This window comes from Cetorhinus maximus, chromosome 18, assembly GCF_964194155.1.
Source record: "Cetorhinus maximus chromosome 18, sCetMax3.hap1.1, whole genome shotgun sequence".
In the NCBI taxonomy this organism is placed as follows: Eukaryota; Metazoa; Chordata; class Chondrichthyes; order Lamniformes; family Cetorhinidae; genus Cetorhinus; species Cetorhinus maximus.
Genome location: NC_135896.1, coordinates 804,576 through 829,225, shown reverse-complemented (window position 1 = coordinate 829,225; position 24,650 = coordinate 804,576). Strand labels below are relative to the sequence as shown.

The window sequence follows — 24,650 nt, the reverse complement described above, 5'->3', positions numbered from 1 at the left end:
AAGATAAGAGCCCATGGTGTTGGGGAGGAGTATATTAGCATGGATAGAGGACTGGCTAACTAATAGATGAGAGTTGGGATCCAAGGGGCATTTTCAGGATGGCAACCTGTAACTAGTGGAGTGCCACAATTATTTACAACATATATTAATGACTTGGATGAGGCAAGTGAATGTACTATCACCAAGTTTGCGGATGACACAAAAATAGGTGGGAAGGCAAGTGGTGAGGATGACACAAGGAGTCTACAGAGAGAAATAGACAGGTTAAGTAAGTGGGGAAAAATTGTGGCAAATGGAATATAATGTGGGAAAGTGTGAGGTTCTGCACTTTGGCTGGAAGAATCGAGGAGCTGAATATTATTTAAAGGAAGAAAGCTTTAGCACAGAGGAATTTTGGGGCTGTCGTACATGAATCCCAAAAAGCTAGCATACAAGTTCAGCAGGTAATAGGTAAGGTAAATGGAACGTTGGCCTTTATTTCAAAGGGAATGGAGTATAAAAATAGGGAAGTCTTGCTAAAACTATACAAGGCACTAATTGGGCCACTCCTAGAATACTGTGAACAGTTTTGGTCCCCTTATCTAAGGAAAGATATACTGGCACTGGAGGCAGCCCAGAGAAGGTTCACTTGGTTGATCCCAGGGATGGAGGGATTTTCTTATGAGGAGTGTTTGAGTCGGTTGGGCTTGTACTCATTGGAGTTTAGAAGAATGAGAGGCGACCTTATTGAAACATATAAGATTCTTAGGGGACTTGACAGGGTAGGTGCTGAGCTTCCCCTTGTGGGAGTGCCTAAGACCAGAGGGCATACTCTTAGAGTAAGGGGGCACCCATTTAAAACAGATGAGCAGGAATTTCTTCAGAGGATAGTGAATCTGTGGAATTCTTTACCACAGAGGGCTGTAGAGGCTGGGTCGTTAAGTATTTTTGAGGCTGAGATAGACAGATTTTTAATCAGTAAGAGAATCAAGGGTAATGAGGAAAAGGCAGGAAAGTGGAGTTGAGGATTATCAGATCAGCCATGATCTCATTGAATGGCGGAGCAGACTCAATGGGCCAAATGGCCTATTTCTGCTCCTACGTCTTATGGTCTAACCATTTTAGTGCTGCTGGACTGCCCAAGTCTTGGATAAGTTCAGCTTAAGAGCTTAGGAATTGCTGAGTGATTAAAGACCCAAGGTCCATCTAGTTTGCTTTCTACTATACTGGAACTATATTAGACAATATTTATGGAGTTGTTGACTTGTCAAGGTAATCAATATTTTATCAATTAGTTTCAAGCAGACTTGCTTGAGGCAAGGAAAACATTCAGTGGTAAAAGCTTTCAGAATCATAGATCTAAAATGACCTATTTTCTTCCAAGCCAAAACAGTGAACAGGATAGTATTTGACTCCAGAGGACACAGACTTACTGGTGAAATGGGCAGATAAACTGCAGATGCTATTTAGAATCATACCATGAATCATCATATGGTTACAGCACAGAAGGAGGCTGTTCTGCATGTCATGCCTGTGCTGGCCCTCCTGAAGGAGCAATTCACCTTGTGCCACTGCCCTACCTATCCCCCAAAGCCCTGCTCATTTTTCAGATAGTGACCTGGTTCCCTTTTGAAAGCCTCAGTTGACCCTGCCTCCACCATACTGCCAGACAGTGCATTCCACATCCTAAGCACTCGCTGCGAAAATGTTTTCCTCATGTCACCATTGTTTCTTTTGCCAGTTATCTTAAATCTGTGCCTTCTGGTTCTTGATCCTTCCACCAATGGGAACAGTCTCTCCCTATCTACACTATCCAGACCCCTCATGAGTTTGAATACCTTTGTTAAATCACCCCTCAACCTTCTGTTCTCCAAGAGAAACTGTCTCAACTTCTCCAATCTATCTACATAACTGAGTTCTTCAGCCCTGTTACCATTCTTGTAAATCTTTTCTGCACCCTCTTTAATGCCTTCACATCCTTCCTAAAGTGTTTCTTTTTAATTCTATTTGCGTACATTGCCTTAAACATAAGGCAATGGATTGACAGGGACCCATAATGGATAGTTCAGATTCCTCCCCTCTCATCTCCTGTAACAGCACTTTTAATCCTAACATAGGTGTATTAGTAGAAAATGCAGAAATAAATATATACCAACCATTAACTATTTAATTATCAATTACTTATCCTTGAATTACAGGGTAATTGAGCTACTTTCATCTAAATTAGCATGTCGAGGAAAGGGAGCTTGTTAGACTTCTCCATTTCAAAGGTGAACTTAAGCACAAGATGGAGTGCATTAAGGTGTGTAAGGAAATTCTTCTATCCAGCTGCAGATTTAAATATAGCAAGCGTGTCATCTATGTATCGGAAATGTGCAAGTGGTAGAAGGTTGGGGTCATTTCATCAAAAACACATTTCTTGTGGAAACCGATGAAAATGATAGAGCTGGGCCTAGAGGGGATCCCATTGCAACACCATCTATTTGGGCATACATGGTGTCATTTAAAATCAGGAAAATTACAGTCACCAGAGAAGTGGTATTAAGTAAATTGTTGGAGCTACGGGCTGACAAGAGCCTGGGTCCTGATGGACTTCATCCTAGGGTCTTAAAAGAAGTGTCCAGTGAGATAGTTGATGCATTGGTTTTAATTATCCAAAATTCCTTATTTGGGGAAGGTCCCATTAGATTGGAAGATAGCAAATGTAACTTCATTATTCAAAAAAGGAGGGAGACACAAAGTGGGAAACTACAGGCCTGTTAGCTTAACATCAGTTATAGGGAAAATGTTAGAAGCTATTATTGAAGAAGTTATAGCAGGGTGCTTGGATAAGCTCACAGCTGCCCCCGGCCCTACTTCAGCCTTGTTATTGGAGGGGGCTCCTTCCTCTTTCGTTTTCTGATTCTTCTCATTGGCTCTCAGAGGATGTCCAACAATTGGCGCAGCTGAAAACTCCTGCATGGTGGCAGCAGAACCAGCCAGAATAACTGCCTTTTGACCATGAATCATAGGTTCTCTTCCTATTGCCTTTGCTGCTGTTCTAGTCACAAATTTTGGCTCTTGCGGAGCAGCAAGAGCAGGATGGAGGGAACCTGTGATTGGAGGAGCTTGAGCAGTGAGCATGGAAGAGACAGAATCTGTGATTTGGAGGAGCAACTTCTCAAGGATTCTGTCTCTCCCATGTACAGGGATAACCCTTCTCTCATTGGCCACCTCCGTGATGAATTTTCATGAACTTTTTGGGGGCTATGACAGATGAATTCACCTGGCGCCCCTGTGTATTTTCAACCCTGTCTGAAACCAACCAGGGAGCAAGAAATTTTGGATCTGGTACAAATGAACATATGAAATGGGAGCAGATATAGGCCATTTGGCCCCTTGAGCCTGCTCTGCCATTCAGTGAGATTATGGCTATCTGTTTGTGTTTTGAGTTCTACTTTTCTGTCTACCTCCTGATAACCTTTGATTCCATTGCCTAACAAGAATGTGTCTACCTCTGCCTTAAAAATATTCAGTGACCCCACTTCCACTGCCTCCTGAGGCTGAGAGTTCTAAAGTTGCACAACTCTCTGAGAGAAAACATTTCTTTTCATCTGTCCTTAAGGGTGACCCCTAATTTTAAAACAGTGCCTCTTAGTTTTGGACTCACCCACAAGAGGAAACATCCTTTCCATGTCCACCTTGTCAAGACCATTCAGGATCTTATATACTTCAACCACTCTTCAAAACTCTAGTGGAAACAAGCCCAGCCTGTCCAACCTATCCTCATAAGACAATCCACTCATTCCAGGTATCAATCTAATAACCTCCTCTGAACTGCGTCCAATGCATTTACATCCTTCCGCAAATAAGGAAACCAAAACTACGCATAGTATTCGAGAGGGTAGTGTGTAATGAAACAGAATTAATGACCTCATAATAAAGGATCCTCTAGGCGGTGATCATAACATGATGGAATTTATTATTCAGTTTGAGGGTGAGAAATTTGGGCCTGAAGCTCGTGTCGTACACTTAAAGGCAATTACAAGGGTATGAAGACAGAGTTGGCTAAAGTGGACTGGGGAAATAGGTTAAAAGGTAAGATGGTAGAGAAGCAGTGGCAGACATTTAAGGAGCTATTTCGTAACTCTCAACAAAAATATAAAGACTTTGGCTACCATCCTTGGCTACAGGGTATGGCCCAAGGAAGTACTGTTTCATTTTTGGCGAAGGTCTGGACCCTAGAATTTTTTTAAAGGATTCATTAATATTTAGGACATGGGGTGAATTGATTTTTTAAAGAATATTATGGGTTGTTTGATTTAGAATGTTGATTGTTTTAGAATGTTATGGATTGCCTCATGCTGTGGTGCAATTTGTTGCAGCTGTCAAAATGTGAGCAGAGTTTTCAGGGCAGGTTGTTGGATGTGGATTGGATTGTGGATTCCATCAGTGAGGTGGAAGCGCTTAATTAGAAGATTTCTTTTTTCAGCTTTGGAGTTACAGATCATCAACCAGACAGGGAAAAACCTCAAGGAAAAGCTGTGTAATTTAGGAACATTGAGTTAACCCAGCATGAAGGAGATATGCACGCTACTGAGTGCCCTCTTCACTTGTTAAGAAACAGCTTCCACTGGGTAGGTGGGTCAATAATCAGAGGAATCAGATTTAAGATAATCAGCAAAAGATCCGGTGTGCATAAGGGAAAAATTTGGTGAAAATTTTCAGTGAATTGTTGCAACCTGGAATGCACTGCCTGAAAAGAAGTAGATTCAACAGTAACTTTCAAAGGGGAATTTGATAAACACTTTAAAGGGAAACTTCTGCCGAATTTGGTCAATTGTGCCTAAGAGCCAGCTAAGGCATGATGAGCTGAATGGCATAATTCTGTGCTATATGATTCTAAGATTCAAATCATTCCACTTTCTCGTCTTTGCATAGCTCCATGTCCCTTTCCACCCCACCTCTGCTGCTTCTTCCAATCCCTCTGCCTCCCACCACTCTGATCTAAAACGTTGGCCTCCTGTTCATGCAGCCCTTCTCCTGTCCCACTACTGAGGGCTGTCTAACTTCTACTACTCGAATCTCGCTCCGAAAGAGGATGTCCCAGAGGGTTCAAGGACACAATCAATTTGGCTAGAGCTAAGGAACAAAGAGTGCAATTAATTACATCGCTTGGTGTAGCCTATAGACTGCCAAATAGTGAGAAGGATGTAGAAGAACAAACCTGCAGGGAAATTGCAGAGAGAGGCAGGCATTATAGAGTGGTTATAATGGGGGACTTTAATTGCCCAAATGTAGACTGGGACAGTGTAGTGTAAAGGGCGGAGAGAGGCAAAAGTTCCTAGATTGTGTTCAGGAGAATTTTCTACAGCAGTATGTGTCCAATCCAACAAAAAAAGACACACTGTTGGTCCTGGCTCTTGGAAATGAGGCGGGCCAAGTAGATCAAGTGTCAGTGAGGGATCATTTAGGAGACAGTGATCATCGTATTGTATGTTTTAGAATAATAGAAAAGGACGATAGGCAATCCAGAGTAAAAATAATTAACTGGACAAGAGCCGACTTCAATGGGGCAAGAACGGAACTGGGCCAGATAGACTGGAACGAAAGATTGGCAGGAAAAACTGCCAATAATCTTTCAGTCTTCCCTAGACTCGGGTGGTGCCAGGGGACTGGAGATTAACAAACATTATGCCCTTTTTTCAAAAAAGGTCATAAGGATCAGACCAGTCAGTTTAACTTCAGTGGTGCGCAAGATTCTAGAAACAATTATTTGGGATAGAATTAGTAGTCACATGGAAAATTATGGGTTAATGAGGAAGAGTCAGCATGGATTTCTAAAGGGGAAATCATGTTAAACTAACTTGCTGGAGTCTTTTGAAGAGGTAACAGAAAAGGTCAATGAGGGTAATGCTGTTGATGTGGTCTACATGGACTTTGAAAAGGCATTTGACTCAAACTCTTTTCTCCCTAACTTTAAATCATTTGTCTTAGTTTCCTATTCTTTTTACCAATATCCTGGAAAGTGCTAATAGGTGTTTACTCATGAGATTTGGTGATTGCAGGTATCTGAACACATTGTAATGAGCCTTTCTCATTGCAGTGCCAAACATCAGCCTGGAAGTCCTGAAACCCTCATTCCCGGAGATCCTGCTCGAGTCTCACGTTGTCATGATCCGGGTCAGTAAATCTCCTCCGCATACTTTTAATATCAAATACAGATCATCCTGACTGAAATTATTGTAGTCCATTAATTTAGAGCATTGAATAATCTCTATCTCTTGAACTTTTCACCTGGCTTTCTGCTCTTCCGTATATTTAGTTTTCCCCTCGGTTTGAATTTATTGGGTATTGGGTAGTTCAAATTTCCTCAGTGACTTTATTAGAAGCATCTCAAACAGTAATCAAATTAGGAATTAATGAATTATAGTCCCATAAACTATACAGAGTATATCATTAAATAGCAGAATATGAATTCCTTACCAGTTTACATAAGTAATTTTTGTGACCGGAAATTTTGAAAGAAAAACGACATGAAATGCACTTGCTGATTATAGGTTTATAAGGATTAAGAGTAGAAGTAATGATATAGTGAAAGGTATACTGATATACTGATGAACATAGGAGTCGGCCATTCGGCCCTTCAAGCCTGCTTTGCCAATCAACTAGATCGTGGCTGATCTTCTACCTCAGTGCCATTTTCCTGCACCATACCCATATCCTTTAATTTCTTTCAATCTCTGTCTTGAACGTGCTCAATGACTGAGCTTCCACAGCCCTCTGGGGTAGAGAATTCCAAAGATTCACCACCCTCTAGTGAAGAAATTCCTCCTCATCTCAGTCCTAAATGGCCTACCGCTATTTCTGAGACAGTGTCCCCTGGTTCTAGATCACCCAGCTAGGGGGGAACATTCTTTCTACATCTACCCTGTTGAGCGTTGTTTAAAAAGAAGGCAGCTCACCATCACCTCTCAAGTGCAATTAGATATGGGCAGTAAATGCTGGCCTAGCCAGTGCCACGTACATCCCATAAAAATGAATTTAAAAGAATTTAAGCACCATCGCATCCACACTACAAGAGATAAGCTGCTATGACAAGATAGCTTTGCAGGAAATGTACCTTCCCAAAAGAATGGGGGGAAAAAGGCAAGAAAAATGTTAATGAAGCCAAAAGGGATAAAGAAAACTGTAGGAGCCCTGAGAGATTCTGCTGTAATATTTGCAATTCTAGGGCTAGTGATGACCACGAATGTGCCCTGCTGCATATTGCCCCCAGTAAAGATGGCGGCTTCCCATGCATGGCATTGGTAGCAAATGCAGGCTTAGAATACATTTTATCAATCAGCAATACTTAGTTGAACAATATTATGTTATCCTCTGCATATACCAGGATAGGTAAGTTGCCATCGAGGTGAAGGAGTGGGAATTTTTTATTTTTTTTTTGTTCATTCACGGGATGTGGGCTTCACTGGCTGGGCCAGCATTTATTGCCCATCCTGAGTTGCCTTTGAGAAGGTGGTGGTGAGCTGCCTTCTTGAACCACTGCAGCTCATGTGGTGTAGGTACTCCCACAGTGCTATTAGGGAGGATTTTGACCCAGTGACAGTGAAGGAACGACTATATATTTCCAAATCAGGATGGTGAGTGACTTGCCAATCAACTAGATCATGCCAGGTGGTGGTGTTCCCATCTGTCTGCTGCCTTTGTCCTTCTAGATGGTAGTGGTCGTGGGTTTGGAAGGTGCTGTCTAAGGAGCCTTGGTGAGTTTTGCAGTGCAACATGTAGATGGTACATGCTGCTGCTGCTACTGTGTATGGGGGTGGTGGGGGGAGTGAATGTTTGTGGATGTGGTGCCAGTCAAGCGGGCTGTTTAGTCCGGATGGTGTCGAGCTTCTTGAGTGTTGTGGGAGCTCCACTCAACCAGGCAAGTGGGGAATATTCCATCACACTCCTGACTTGTGCTTTGTGGAGTCAGGAGGTGAGTTACTCGTTGCAGGATTCCTAGCCTCTGACCTGCCCTTGTAGCCACAGTATTTATATGGCTAGTCCAGTTCAGGTCCTGGTAAATGGTAACCTCCCACAGGATGTTGATAGTGGGAGATTCAGTGATGATGATGCCATTGAACGTCAAGGGGCAATAGTTAGACTCTCTCTTGTTGGAGATGGTCATTGCCTCACACTTGTGTGGTGCAAATGTTACTTGCCACTTGTCAGCCCAAGCCTGGACATTGTCCAGGTATTGCTACGTTTGGACATGGACTGCTTCAGTATCTGAGGAGTCGTGAATGGTGCTGAACATTGTGCAATCATCAGCAAACATCCCCACTTCTGACCTTATGATGGAAGGAAGGTGATTGATGAAGCAGCTGAAGGTGGTTGGGCTGAGGACACTACCCTGAGGAACTCCTGCAGTGATGTCCTGGAGCTGAGATGACTGACCTCCAACAACCATAACTTTCTTCCTTTGTGCTTGGCCTGACTCTAACCAGTGGAGAGTTTTCCCCCTTGATTCCCATTGACTCCAGTTTTGCTAAGGCTCCTTGATGCCATTCCCAGTCAAATGTGGCCTTGATGTCAAGGGTAATCACCACTCACCTCGCCTCAGGAGTTCAGCTCTGTTGTCCATGTCTGGATCAAGGCTGTAATGAGGTCAGGAGCTGCATGGCCCCGGCGGAACCCAAACTGAGTTAGTGAGCAGGTTATTGCTAAGCAAGTACCACTTGATAGCATGGTTAATGACTCCGTCCATTACTTTACTGATGATCGAGAGTAGACTGATGGGGTGGCAATTGGCCGGGTTGGAGCTGTACTGCTTTTTGTGGACAGGACATTCCTGGGCAATTTTCCACATAGCTGGGTAGATGCCAATGTTGTAGTTGTACTAGAACAGCTTGGCTAGGGGTGTGGTAAGTTTGGAGCACATGTCTTATTTGCTATTGTCGGAATATTGTCAGGGCCCATTGTCTTTGCGCTATCCAGTGCCTTCAGCCATTTCTTGATGTCGCATGGAGTGAATCGAATTGGTTGAAGACTGGCATTTGTGATGCTGGGAAACTCCAGAGGAGGCCGAGATGGATCATCCACTGAAGATTGTAGCAAATGCTTCAGTCTTATCTTTTGCACTGATGTGCCTGGCTCCCCCATCATTGAGAATGGGGATATTTGTGGAGCCTCCTCCTCCAGTGAGTTGTTTAGTTGCCCACCACCATTCACGACTGGATGTGGCAGGACTGCAGAGCCTGGATCTGATCTGTTGGTTGTGGGATTGCTTAGCTCTGTCTTTCATTTGCCTATGCTGTTTGGCACACAGTAGTCCTGTGTTGTAGCTTCACCAGGTTGACACCTCATTTTTAGGTATGCCTGGTGCTGCTCCTGGCATGCCTTCCTGCACTCTTCATTGAACCAGGGTTGATCCCCTGACTTGATGGTAATGGTAAAGTGGTGGATATGCCAGGCTTATTACAGGTTACAGATTGTGTTCAAGTACAGTTCTGCTGCTGCTGTTGGTCCACTGTGCCTCATGGATGCCCAGTCTTGAGTTGCTAAATTTGTTTGAAGTCTATTCCATTTAGCATGGTTTTCGTGCCACACAACACGACGGAGGGTATCCTCAATGTAAAGGAGGGACTGCATCTCCATAATGACTGTGCGGTGTCACTCCTACCGATACTGTCATGGACAGATGCATCTGCAGCAGGCAGGTTGGTGAGGATGATGTTTTTCCCTCTTGTTGGAGGAGGATGTTGTGGTCACCTGTATCAAAGACTGCATGCAGACAAGTCAGAAGGATCAGGTGGGCCACAGTTACGAACTATGTCATTTGTGACTTTGCTAAGAGATATTTCAGTACTGTGGTTGGGCAGAAACCTGTTTGGAGGGATTCAAACATGGAGTTCTGAGGAAGATCAGAACAGATTTGGGAGGCAACAACATATTCAAAAACTTTGGAGGGAAAGGAATGTTGGAGATGGGACAGTAGTTTTCAAGGATGGATGGGTCAAGCGTTGCTTTATTGAGAGCAGAGGGTAATAACAGCAGTTTTAAAAGAGAGTTCTGAAGATCCTTGACCTGAAATGTTAACTCTATTTCTTTCTCCACAGATGCTGCCAGACCTGCTGAGTTTTTCCAGCGTTTTCTGTTTTTATTTCAGATTTCAAGTGACTGCAGTATTTTGCTTTTATTTCTCCTATCTGCTACATCTTTTGCTTACCAACCCAACTACCATTGGAAACAAAACCCTCCCTGATTTTAAATTCTTCTATTAGGCCTTCCCTTAACTTTTACTGCCGTGAGAAGAATAATTTCAGCATCTCCAATTCCTCCACATAACTGTACTAAGATACCTTCTCACTTTGTGTGTGAATGGTACACCCACTCTTAGGATTCACTTAAAGAAAAGCAAACTTAATGGAAATCTGTAATAACAGAAATGCTGGAAATACTCAAGTCAAGCAGCATCTGTGAAGAACAGTTCATCTTTCATGCTGATGACCTTTCAGCATTCGCTCTGACAAACAGCCATTGACCTGAAACATTGGCCCACTATTTACTGGATTGGGATTTCGGAGCACGGTATAGGAGAAGTGGGGGTGGGGTGGGAGGTGCAGTGAGAAAGTGTTAATGGATAGGAAAATCCTGCGTCTGGGCTTCCCCAAATGGCATGCAGGTTTAACTATAGCGTGCATCATTTCTTTTCGGAATGGATTCCCTGTTTGGAAAATAGCCTGATTGACAGGGAGCCAAGCCAGTTAGACAGTGAATGCTCTTGCAAAAGCTGCTGCCCAGTACTGTAGATAGGAGGCCATTCAGCCCCTCAAGCCTTTTCCAGCATTCATTGAGATCGTAGCTGATTTAATTTAATATGATTGACAGAAGAGCCAAAGGGAGATACAAGGTTATTTTTTATGCATTAAGTTAATATAGTGTGTAATTCACAACCTGAAAGAGTGATGGAAGTGGATTCAGTACTAACTTTAAGAGGGAAATTGATTAAAGACTTGGTGGTAAACATTGCACAGATATATAGAGCAGGGGAGTAGAACAAATTGGATAATTCTCAATGAACCAGTTGAGGTAGGATGAGCCTCCTGTGCTGTGAAATTCTATGATTCTATGCATCTTCCAATTTTTATCATGGGGCTTAACAACTGGTTGTCACTTTTAGTAAAATGTAAACATACAGGTTAGTAAGGCCTAAAACAACTGAAATGGGCTCAGAATTGATTCATGACTGGATCCATGTTCACATATACATTGAAACTGGAAGCAATTTGAATTACTTTTACACAAGTGTCAATGGTGAGAAGCCAAGGGTCCTAATGCTTGACCTTTTCATGATGCAGGAAACTGTGTCAAAGGGGACACCAGAACAAGGTCTCTAATTGCATCATCTAATGCTACCTGAAACACTGATGGCAATGGAATCAGCTGAGCATAAAGCCATACTAATTGAAGCTTTTGACTTAATGGAAGCAAAAGATAAAATCAAAACTTGGATTAATCAAATTTACAATAAGTGGCAAACTTTCTATCATGAAGTGTTGTTAGTTGGTGATTCCATGTAATTCTATCCCTACCCTGGTTTCTGATTTTTAGTTAAAAGCAAAAACCTGTGGGTGCTGGAAATCCAAAACAAAAATAAAAATACCTGGAAAAACTCAGCAGGCCTGACAGCATCTACAGAGAGGAACACAGTTAACGTTTCGAGTCTGTATGACTCTTCAACAGAACTAAGCAAAAATAGAAGAGAGGTGAAATATAAGCTGGTTTAAGGGGGGGTGGGACAGGTAGAGCTGGATAGAGGGCCAGTGATAGGTGGAGATAACCAAAAGATGTCATAGACAAAAGGACAAAGAGGTGTTGAAGGTGGTGATATTATCTAAGGAATGTGCTAATAGGTGACATTAAGGGTAGAAAGCAGGATGAGCAAGGTACAGATAGCCCTAGTGGGGGTGGGGGGAAGGGATTGAAATAGGCTAAAAGGTTGAGATAAAACAATGGATGGAAATACATTTAAAAGTAATGGAAATAGGTGGGAAAAGAAAAATATATATATAAATTATTGGAAAAATGGGGGATCGGAAAGGGGGTGGGGATGGAGGAGAGAGATCTAAAGTTGTTGAACTCAATATTCAGTCCGGAAGGCTGTAAAGTGCCTAGTCGGAAGATGAGGTGCTGTTCCTCCAGTTCGCGTTGAGCTTCACTGGAACAATGCAGCAAGCCAAGGATGGACATGTGGGCATGAGAGCAGAGTGGAGTGTTAAAATGGCAAGTGACAGGAAGATCTGGGTCATGCTTGCAGACAGACCGAAGGTGTTCTGCACAGCGGTCACCTAGTCTGCGTTTGGTGTCTCCACCTATTTCCATTATTTTTAAATGTATTTCCATCCATTGTTTTATCTCTACCTTTTAGCCTATTTCGATCCCTTCCCCCCCACCCCACCCCCACTAGGGCTATCTGTACCTTGCTCATCCTGCTTTCTATCCTTAATGCCACCTATTAGCACATTTCTTAACTAATATCACCACCTTCAACACCTCTTTTTCCTTTTATCTATGACATCTTTTGGTTATCTCCACCTATCACTGGCCCTCTATCCAGCTCTACCTGTCCCACCCCCCTTAAGCCAGCTTATATTTCACCTCTCTTCTATTTTTCCTTAGTTCTGTTGAAGAGTCATATGGACTCGAAACATTAACTGTATCACTCTCCGCAGATGCTGTCAGACCTGCTGAGTTTTTCCAGGTATTTTTATTTTTGTTTTTGTTCTGATTTTTAGTACTTGCTAACCCTGGTCTATGTCTTTTTACTGGAGACATTAGATACTTAGTCATTTGCCATAACTATTCTAAACTGATGATATGATCACTGTTTCTCAAATGCTCACCCACTGAAATGTGGTCCACTTCATTCCCTAGAACTAGAACCAGCACAGCCTCCTTCCTTGAGCTGAAAACATAATGATTAAGAGTTATCTTGTACATATTTCAGGAATTTCTCCCACTTTATCTTTTAAACTGTTATTTTCTGAGCCTATATTAGGATAATTAAAGTTCCCCCCCCCCCGCCCCCGACTCCCATATCAACCCCATTGTCACTGCACTGTAGTTCAGTCCCATTCTGAAATTTGCTCCTTCATTACCTTCCCATTATTTGGCCTTTTAGTGTATATACCCAGTAGCTTAATAGCACCTCTTCACCTTAACCCTACTCAAATGGGCTCTGTGTTTGACCCTTCAGGTACATCCTTCCTTTTTAGGGCTGTAACATTATCTTTGATCAGCATTGGCGGCTGTTGCTGCCCAGATCTGTTGTTGCCACAGTATCATAACCCCATGTGACAACTTGTGCTTGATCACCAATTTTATTTACCACGCTTTGGGCATTTAAGCACATGCACTTCAAACTTACATAGCATGTCTTGTGCCCTGCTGCCTGATCACATAAATTGATGGACTATTCCTAATTCTAATGCTGTTTGCTGCTCCCAGTCTTCCTTGCACTTTGCTTTTCCACTCACTGCTTCATCCTGGCTCCCCTTCCCCTGCCAAATTGGTTTAAATCCTCCCCCCTCAAACATTAGCTAAACTCCCTGCGAGAATGTTGGTCCTAGCCCTTTTGACATGCAACTGGTACATATTTCTGCTGCAGAATAGGTTCAAATACCGCTGATAGTTATCCGAAACAGACGTCTGGTCTGATTGAGACTGTGTCTCCACAAGTTTGTTTTGGACTGTTTTTATATTCCATGAACATTGTTCCAGCCTCCCCCTCTATTATACCTCATGGAGGCTGGGAACTAACTTATTAACTTGTTCTATTGTTGTACAGTTTTGGCAGTTTTCTGATTAAAACAACTGAGACAGGTTTTGAACAGAACTTTGAGAAAATATGGCTCTTAAGATAATTAAAATCTCTTTATGTTTTTGGGTGGTGAATCTATTCTGATGTGCACAGTATAAATTCCACAAAGAATACAAAAGACCATATTAATAGTGGTAAAGTGTGGTGAATATACCAACTGGCAGTCTGTGTTTACAAGAAATCCCGTGCATCACCCAGAGTACATCCTGCGCTCGTACGACCTCCAAACCCAAAAACCAATCCGGACAACTGAACCAGGAATCCAGCTGTGGTATATCATTAGCATATAGAAATATGTTTATCAAGATCTTCAAAGGATATTTTTATGGTGTGCAAAGAAATGATAGCTTGATCCTGCAGCCAAATTTCAAAACAATTTGTTTTCGGTGTCTGTAAATCTCAAATGCACAGGTCTCCAGGTGGACAACTAATGCAGAGTAACTGCAGATCCAGGCACATTCTCTCAAAGCTTTCTAATGAATTTTATTCTTTTTTTTCTGTAGGGTAACAGTGGGCTAAAACCAAAAGATAATGAACTCACTTCAAAACCTTGGCACTGGCCAATCAATTATCAGGTAATAAAGTTCCCACTATTGCACATTATGTTTATACCTCAGGAGTCAACCCTCTTCTGAGGAACACACACAGCATGCAAAAAAGCATCACCTCAAATCTTGTCAGCATGTTTGGCTTAACTCCAACATTCCATTAGTTCTATGATTTCCTTATGTTTACTCCTCCTACTCTTGATCCTGGTTGCTACAGATAGGAAGTGTAAAATTTCTTTATCAGGATGTTCATGTTTCAAAGAAATCTCTTTCTGGCGCACATTGGGGGGAAAAAAGAAAGAGAAAGAAAGCTGTCTTCGCTTTATCCACAGATTTAAATTCATTTATGAATGTAAAGTGTGGCTTCCTCAGCCCCTGTGACAGGTTCTAGTGTTGGAAAAAAAGGCAATGAAACTAAGTGAAATATCAGCCAGTAGGATAAGCCTGAAATAAGCAAATGTTCTGTTCTTCCATTTACCCACAAAAAATGAGCAAGAAGTAAGATAAACAAACAATTATAAAGTATGAGAAAACAAAGATGTGTCAAATGTGCAAACTCAGAATGCTCTCGGTACCATAAATATATCTTTGCCAGCACCATGTAACCTGTAGTACTAAAACTCAGAGGGCGTTGGGTTTAGGTAACACATTTTCGATGCTGGTCCCAAGCTACAATGGCCTGGCACTGGCCTCAAGGTAACTCTTCTCAGCCCTGACCTCTGCTTCTATATGAGACCTCTATTTTGTCAGAAGCAATGGCATAGACAGACACCAAGGAGAATTGTGTATACCTGATACAAAAATAAAAATAGCTGGAAAAACTCAGCAGGTCTGACAGCATCTGCGGAGAGGAACACAGTTAACGTTTCAAGTCGAAACTGTGAAATAGTGGGGGAAGGGATCATGTCAGGGAAGATTGAGTAAATTAAAGGGAAATAACAAGGCAATAGGTCAAGGTAACAATAAAGGTAATGATGATCAGAGTATGGCAGGAAGAGATAGGATTGCAAAGATTGTGTCGATAGGGCCAGAGCTTACCAAAGCAGTATTTTTTTTTTAAAAAAACTAAAACAATAATGGCTCTTTATCTGAATGCCTGCAGCATTTGCAATAAAACAGATGAATTGTCAGCTCAAATAGAAATTCATATGTATGACCTGATAGCCATTACAGAGACATGGCTACAAGGAAAGAAAAGTTGGGTTCTGAATATCCAAGGGCAGTTGACATTCAGGAAGGACAGGAAGCTGGGGTAGTGCTCTCAATTAAAGAGGGCATTAGTACTGAAGTGAGACTTGGCTTTAGTTCTAAAGACATTGAATTAGTTTGTGCGGAGCTAAGAAACGGCAAGGGGTAGAAAGCATTGTTGGGAGTTGTTTATAGGGGACCAAACAGCAGTGCTAATGTTAATCACAGTATAAATCAGGAAATTAGAGGTGTGTGTAACAAGGGTAATTCAGTAGTCATGGGGGATTTCACTCCGCATGTAGAGTGCTAGCGTTGTGAAGGACGAACGCTTGGAATGTATACAAGATGGCTCTCTAGAGCAGTATGTTGAGAAACCAACTTGGGAACGGACTATTTTAGAATTATAATTGTGCAATGAATGTTAATATGGCAATCACCTTGTTAAAGACAATTGCTAGTTAAACAGGTGATGGGCATTGATCATCCCATCTAAATAGAATAAAAAGATAGAGCTGGAACACTTTGTGTGGAAGCTAGTTGGAAGTCAGTAGCAATGAGGAGCTGCCTTGAAAATAAACCAGTTTGAACCAAAAAGACCAGCCTGGATTAATTCTTCCACCACATCCTCTTATTGTGATTAACATGGTAGCAGAGGATGAACTTTAAGCTTTGCTGATTGATTGCTTAAATAGGAAGATTTCTGTCTTAACCCTCTGAGGGTAAAGAAGTGCGCTGTTGCTGACAATTGTTACAGAATGGCGGAAGGATGGTGCAAATCGCAGGCTTTGACTATCCACCAATTCTTTTCTGACTCTGAACCTTATCAGCAATGGAGGGCTGTAGTTGAAATGTGGACCTGGGTTACTTCTATACCCCAGAAGAAGCAGGGTATGGCTCTGGCATTATCATTACCAACCAAAAGTAAGATAAGGAGTAAGGTTTTCAGAGTGGAAAGTGGATGATTTGGATCAAGAAGAGTGATTAAACCTTCTGTTAGAATTTTTGGAGAAGTTTTACAAAAAGGATGAGTTATTGGAAGTGGATGAAGCTTGGAGGATCTGTGATAGGTTTAGGAAATCAGATGATCAGTCCATGGAAGAATATATCATGGATTTTGATAAATGGCACAGGAGACTACAGAGATTTGAACTTGAAATTCAGGAATCGGTATTGGCATTTAAATTACTGGACTGTGCTCGCATTTCCCATGTTGATAGTCTTTTAGTACTAACAGGAGTTCAGTTCTGGGGAGCAAATCTCTCTTAGATCAAATGGCTGCTGCCCTAAAAAAAGATTTCTAGGGAAACAGTCATTCCCTGCCACTTTTTCTAGCAAGTGCAAACAACTCTGCTGTAAAACAAAGGATAGAGGATTCAATGATGGCCGAATTCAAGGTCGATCAAATATTAAACAAAGATTCCAATACAAAGATGGCGTTAATGACAAGAGGTCTGAAAATGGTCGTAACCCTAGCTAATTTGAGAGCCGGGACAAAAAGTGTGTCTGGGACGGTGACCGTAGGCACTTAAACACAAAAAATGCACGAAGAATGGATAATCGGTGTTTTCAGTGTGATTTCCAGTATCGTTATGCAATGAATTGCCCACAGCGAAGGAGTTGTGTTTTTGAAGTGGCCCACGAGACGGATTCATCTGAGACTGAAAATGATGATGGTGACTGCCATGATGGAATTGTATTGATCACTGAGAGTTTGAATCCGGTGATGAGTATCTTGATGGTAGATTCCTTCAGCTGTGCAGCTCTGGACAGTGGTTGCACTTCTACGGTGTGCAGCATGGACTGGCCTGACTGCTGTCTGGAGTCTCTCGATGAGCAGACCGGCAGAATGTCAAGGGATATGAAAGCTCCACCTGTTTCAGGTTCAGAGATGACAATACGTTAACATCCTCCAAACGGGTGGTTCTCCCTTGTAGGATAGCAGGGATCAAACTGTTTATCAGTACTGATGCTGTTTCTAGTGAAATACAGCTATGGTTGAGTTGATCTGCGATGAAGGCTCAGATGACACTAGATATGAAGAATGATAGAGCAGTTCTGTTTTTACTCGGTCAGGCCATTACTGTTTGTCACTGAGGAAGCCAGAGATTTCTCATCAAAAAGTTCATGAAGTTTTGTTAATTGCTGAGACTAAGAATTTGGTGGACAAAAAGATGGTTATTTGGAAATTACATAGAAAGTTTGCACATCTGGCGCCACAGAAACTGAAGACTCTGCTTCGAGATGCGGGAGTGGTCGATAAAGCATATGACCTTATTGAACAAATCACTGCTCAGTGTGAAATTTGCCTTAAATATCGCAAGGCACCACCGTGTCCTGTGGTGAGTTTGCCACTAGCCAGAGAGTTTAACGATGCAGTGGCAATGGACATGAAAGTTTGGGACAAGGATAGGGGTATTTTTTTTACTACACTTTATAGATATGGCAACTAGATTTAGCCTATCCACTGTGATGCATAGTAAAGTCAAAAGGACCATTGTCGATAAGGTCATGGAGAAATGGGTAGGAACAGGATTCCAACGAAGTTCCTCACAGATAATGGTGGGGAATTCGCCAATGAGGAATTTCAAGATATGTGTGGAAATTTAAACATCGTAGTTATGCACACTGCAGCTGAGAGCGCATTTAGTAATGGTCTTTGTGAAAGAAACCATGCGGTAATAGGTGACATGTTACATAAAATATTAGCTGATCGACCAGATTGTAAATTGTTAGCAGGGCAGTGCATGCAAAGAATTTTCTGCAAAATGGTTGGGGGGTCCAGTCCCTACCATTTGGTGTACGGAAGAAATCCGAAGTTACCTTCAGTGTTGTCAGATGCTGTCCCTGCTCTAGAAGGGACTAGCATTAGCTCCACCTTTTCTGCTCATCTGAATGCTTTCCATGCGGGCAGAAAAGCTTTCAATAAAGCTGAGGTTTCGGACAAAATTCGGCAGGCCCTACGGCACTGCATAAGACCATCAGGAATACAGTTTAGACAAGGAGACATGGTATGTTTATAAAAGGGAAGGCCAGAAAGAGTGGAAAGGACCTAGCAAGGTAATAGGGAGTGAAGGGAAAATAGTAATTGTGCAACATGGCAATCAAACTGTTCGGGTACATCATGGTTAATTGGCACTGACTATACCTTTACAGGTTCTGAACAGGACATAGAATGCGAGGAGGCACCATGCACTTCACATACACATACACTGGGTAGTTATGAAGAGCAGACGACAGCGGATACAGGGTTGACTGACTATGAACAAAGTAATACTGAGGTAGAGGACCACGCTATTTGTCCAAAAGGGCAACTACCCAAAGTAGGAACAAAGGTAACATACGCGCCAGAAGGGACCAGTGTGTGGAGGGATGCCACCATCATAGGGAGAGCAGGAAAGGCCACTGGTAAATACAAACATTAGCTAAATGTGCAGGATGAAGGATAGGAAACAAGACCTGTCGATTGGCAAACCAAGGTAAAGACGTGGAAACCCAGAAAGTGCAGTGAGTTCTGACAATGGACCAGAATGTGGTCGTGACCCTAGAAAAAAATCACGGAGTTCTGTTTGCATGGGAGAATGATCATATAGTAGCAGTCCAAAAAGGGAGAGGAATGTGAGTAGAGGCCATAGCTTAACAAGGAGGACCAGAGAGCAAGCTAACAATCTCAATAGAAGTAGAAGCCTTATGACCGAGAGATTCTAGCAGCTGCTAATAAATTGGAAAGTAAGCTGATAAAGGAAGCCAAATGGAAAGAGTTAGAAAGCTGGCAGGAATTTGGGGTATATTCTGAAATACCTGACAGAGGACAGCCAGCTTTATCTCACAGATGGATCTGTACAGAAAAGGTACTCCCAGACGGCACATATAAGGCCAAAGTGAGATTAGTAGCCCGAGGCTTTGAAGAGAGACGAGGAGATCAGGATGTCAGAGTGGACTCGCCTACTGTGGGGAAAGTGAGTGAAGATTTTTTTTAAGCTATTTTGGCATCCTATTCCTGGGAGTGCGAATCGATTGATATAAAAGCTGCCTTTTTACAGGGGAAGAAGTTTCAAAAGGAAGTTTTTTGAAACCACCCAAAGAAGGAAAGCTATGGAAATTGAACAAGTGTGGTTATGGGTTGAATGATGCATTATGAGTCTGGTATTTTTCCGTGAGTCTGTCCTGTTGAAAACAGGTTGCATTCAGTTAAAGGCAGACCCCGCGATGTTCTACTGGTACCATAAGGAGAAACCAGCTGGAATCTTTATCATGCATGTTGATGATTTCCTATGGGGGAGGCTCTGTAGAATTTGAACAATGGGTAATTGAGAAGATGATGAAGGAATTCCAGGTCGGAAGTCAGGCTTCAGGAGCCTTTTAAATGCATAGGTTTAGACATTAAGCAGAGCAAGTTAGGAGTGACACTGAATCAACAATCTTATCTAGAAAATGTTAATCATATCCCAATAACTTGAGGTAGATCCTCACAAAAAGAGGATTCTTCTACCAAGGAAGAAACAGGACAGTTGAGAAGTTTGATTGGGCAGTTGAACTGGTTGTGCACTCAGACTAGGCCTGACACTAGTTATGATATGTTGAAGCTGAGTACAAGATGAAACATGCTACAGTTCAAGTTCTGAGAGCAAATAAAACACTTTTAAAATTAAAATCTGAGAGATGCGTGCTGAAGTTTCCAACCTTGGGTAATCCAGAAGATATGAGGTTGGTCATTTTTAGCGATGCTTCACATGCCAATCTTCCAGATGGGTACTCTAGCACAGCCGGGTTTATCATATCCTTGGTGGGAAAGAATGGTAAATGTTGCCCACTGGCTTGGGAGGCCAAGAAAATAAAAAGGGTCGTGAAAAGCACCTTAACTGCTGAAACGCTAGCTTTGGTAGAAGCATTAGATATGGGTATTGGATATTATCCAATATACTGAGAGAAATATTATGTAAGGGGCAATGTGGGAAAAGTTTGCCCATAGAATATTATGTTGACAACCGGTCCCTTTGGGACAATGTTCATTGCACGAAAAGTGTCACTGAAAAAAGGCTAGAAATGGACCTAGCCAGCATAAAAGAAATGTTAGAGAGAAGAGAGATCTCTAAGATAAAATAGGTTGACACAAGTCACTGACTATCAGACTGTTTTACGAAAAGAAGTGCCTGCTCTAAGAAATTATTAAATGTATTTGTGTTTTTTTTTTTAGTTTTAATTTTAAAAAAAGGGAGTCTGTCAATATGGCAATCAACTTGTTAAAGACAATTGCTAGTTAAACAGGTGACGGGCATTGATTATCCCATCTAAACAGAATAAAAAGATACAGCTGGAACACTGTGTGGAAGCTACTGAGGAGCTGTTTTGAAAATAAACCTGCTTGAACCAAAAGACCAGCCTGGATTAATTCTTCTACCACAACCTCTTATTGTGATTAACAATGAAAAAGGGCTAATTAATAATCTTGTTGTAAAGGAGCCTTTAGGAAAGAGTGACCATAATATGATAGAATTTTACATTAAGTTTGAAAGTGATGCAGTTTAATCAGAGACTAAGTTCTTAAATCTAAACAAAGGAAACTCTGAAGGATTGAGGGGCAAATTGGCTGTGGTGGATTGGGACACTACAGTAAAAGGTATGACAGTAGACAGGCAATGGCCAACATTTAAAGAACTGATTTGAAGACCTAGTGAGTGGACAAGAACATGGTAGGTACATTATAATGTGCAAAAATGTGAGGTTATCTTCTTTGGTAGGAGGAACAGATGTGCTGAGTATTTCTTAAATGGTAAGAGATTAGAAAGTGTAGATGTACAAAGGGACCTGGGTGCCCTTGCCAATAAGTCACTGAAGGCTAACATGCAGGTGCAGCAGGTAGTTAGGAAGCTAATGGTATGTTGGCCTTTATCACAAGAGGATTTGAGTAGAGGAGTAGCAAAGTCTTGCTTCAATTGTATAGAACCTTGGTTAGACAACACCTGGAGTACTGTGTGCAGTTTTGGTCCCCTTGCCTTAGGAAGGATATTGTTGCCATAGAGGAAGCGTAACAAAGTTTCACCAAACTTGTTCCTGGGATAGCAGGACTGTCCTATGAAAAGAGATTGAGGAAACTGGGCCTGTATACTCTAGAGTTTTGAAGAATGAGAGGTGATCTCATTGAAACCTAGAAAATACTTAAAGGAATAGACAGGGTAGATGCAGGTAAGCTGTTTCCCCTGGCTGGGGAGTCTAGAACCAGGGGGCACAATTTCAAAATAAGGGGAAAGCCACTTAGACTTGAGATGAGAATTTGTTTTACTCAAAGGGTGGTGAATCTTTGGAATTCTCTACCCCAGAGGAAGCTCAATCATTGAGTATGTTTAGAGTAGAGATTGACAGATTTCTAAATTTCAATAATGTAAAGGGATATGGGGATACTGTGGGGTGGGGGTGGGGTGGGGAAAGGCATTGAAGAGGATGATCAGCCATAATCGTATTGAATGGTGGAGCAGGCTCAATGGGCTGAATGGCCTACTACTCTCCAATGTACATAGTTTTGAACAAAAATACATTTCTTTAATGCACAAAAACCCAGCAAGGAAAATGTTCCACTCGTGGCTAATGAAAGAAATCGAGGATTGTATCGGATCAAAGGAAGAGGCATACTAGAGAAATTAATGGGACTTAAAGTAGAAAAATCCCCTGCACCTGATGATATACATCCCAGAGTGTTGAAAGAGGTGGCTGTAGAAAGTGTAGTTGGTGGACATTTTTCAAAATTCTGTAGACTCTGGAAGGAATGGTTCCTGCAGATTGGCAAGTGTAAACCCATAATTTAAAGAAAGGAGGGAGAGAGAACATACAAATTAGGAACAGGAGTAGGCCACTCAACCACTTGAGCCTGCTCCGCCATTCAATAAGATCATGGCTGATCTAATCTTAACCTCAACTCCACATTCCTGCCTACTCCTGATAACCTTTCGTCCCTTGCTTATCAAGAATCTATCTACTTCTGCCTTAAAGATATTCAAGGCCTCTGCCTCAACCATCTTTTGAGGAAGAGAATTCCAAAGTCTCTCAACCCTTTGAGGAAAAAAAATTTCCTCATCTGTCTTGAATGGGTGACCCCTTATTTTTAAACAGCGGCCCCTAGTTCTAGATTCTCCCACAAGAGGAAATATCTTTTCCACATCCACCCTGTCAAGACCCCTCAGGATCTTGTTTGTTTTAATCTCTTACTCTTCTAAAATCCAGCAGATACAAGCTTAGCCTGTCCAGCCTTTCCTCATAAGACAACTTGCCCATTCCTGGTATTAGTCTAGCGAACCTTCTCTGAACTGCTTCTAGCACATTTACATCCTTCCTTAAATAAGGTGACCAATACAGTGTACACAACTCCAGATATGTCTCACCAATGCCCATTATAACTGAAGCATAACCTCCCTACTCTTGTATTCAATTCCTCTCGCAATAAATGATAACATTCTATTAACTTTGCTAATTACTTGCTGCATCTGCATACTAACATTTTGTGATTAATGCACTAGGACACTTGGGTCCCTCTGCATCTCAGCTCTACAATCTCTCACCATTTTGATCATCTTTTTTATTTAACCTGTAAAAATGAACAAGCTCACATTTTCCCACATTATACTCCATTTGCCAGATCTATGACCACTTACCTAACCTATCTATATTCTTTTGAAGCATCTTTATATCCTGTTCACAGCTTACTTTCCTACATATCTTTTTGACATCAGCAAATTTAGCAACTGTACCATCGGTACCTTCATCCAAGTCATTTATATAAATTAAAGAGTTGTGGCTCCAGCACTGATCCCTGCAGCACACCACTCATCACATCCTGCCAACCAGAAAATGATTCATGCCTACTGTTAGCCAGCCAATCTTCTATCCATGCCAATATGTTACCCCCTACGCCATGAGCTTTTATTTTTTTGCAATAACCTTTGATGAGGCACCTGTCAAATGCCTTCTGAAAATCTAAGTACAGCACATCCATCAGTTCCCCTTCATCCACTGCACATGTTACTCAGAGAACTCCAATAAATTAGTTAAACATGATTTCCCCTTCACAAAGCCATGTTGGCTCTGTCTGATTTACTTGAATTTATCTAAGTGCCCTGTTATAACATCTTTAATATTAGCTTCTAACATCTTCTGCATGACAGATGTTAAACTAACTGGCCTATAGTTTCCTGCTTTCTGTCTCTCCTTTTTGAATAAAGGAGTTAAATTAGCTATTTTCCAATCTAATGAAGCCTTCCTGGAATCTAGGGAATTTTGGAAAATTAAAACAATGCATCAACTATCTCACTAGCCACTTCTAAGACCCGAGGATGAAATCCATCAGGACCTGGGGACTTGGTAGCCCGCAGTTCCAACAATTTGCTGAGTACCTCTTTCCTGATGATTCTAATTTTCTTGAGCTCCTCACTCCCTTCCAATTCCTGATTTACAGCTATTTCTGGGATGGTATTTGTATCCTTTATACTGAATACCAATGCAAAATACCCATTCAATTAATCTGCCAACTCCTTATTTTCCATTAATAATTCCCAGACTTGCTTTCGATAGAACCAACACTCACTTTGTTAACTCTTTTTTTAAAATATCTATAGAACTTCTTACTACCCATCTTTATATTTCTAGCTAGCTTTCTCTTGTACAAATTTTTCCTTCCTTACTAATCTTCTAGTCATTCCTTGCTGTTTTTTTTATATTCTGTCCAAATCTTATGACCAGCCACCCATCTTTGCAGAATTATATGCTTTTTCTTTAAATTTGACACTATCTTTAATTTTTTTAGTTAACCACAGAAGGTAGATCCTCCCTGTGGGATTTTTCTTTCTTGTTGGGGTGTATCTATTAGGAGGCTCGCGGACTTCGCGGAGGCTGAGCGTCAACTCGCAGACACTTCCTCCTACCTCTCCCTGGACCATGACCCCACCACTGAACATCAAGCCATTGTTTCCAGGACTGTCACTGACCTCATCTCCTCTGGAGATCTTCCTCCCACAGCTTCCAACCTGATAGTCGCCCAACCTCGGACAGCCTGCTTCTACCTCCAACCCAAAATCCACAAACAGAATTGTCCCGGCAGACCG

General features: G+C 41.8%; 1 protein-coding gene across 3 annotated transcripts in view; it reads left to right on the top strand.

Moving 5' to 3' along the window:
• The window catches only part of pomt2 (protein-O-mannosyltransferase 2), a 120,414-nt gene that overhangs the window by 61,980 nt on the left and 33,784 nt on the right, over window positions 1-24,650 (top strand). For all 3 annotated transcript variants that reach the window (XM_078561921.1, XM_078561922.1, XM_078561923.1), the window contains 2 exons: window positions 6,065-6,141; window positions 14,329-14,400. In XM_078561921.1, the coding sequence (XP_078418047.1) occupies window positions 6,065-6,141; window positions 14,329-14,400 (149 nt within the window). The remainder of the gene's footprint in view (window positions 1-6,064; window positions 6,142-14,328; window positions 14,401-24,650) is intronic.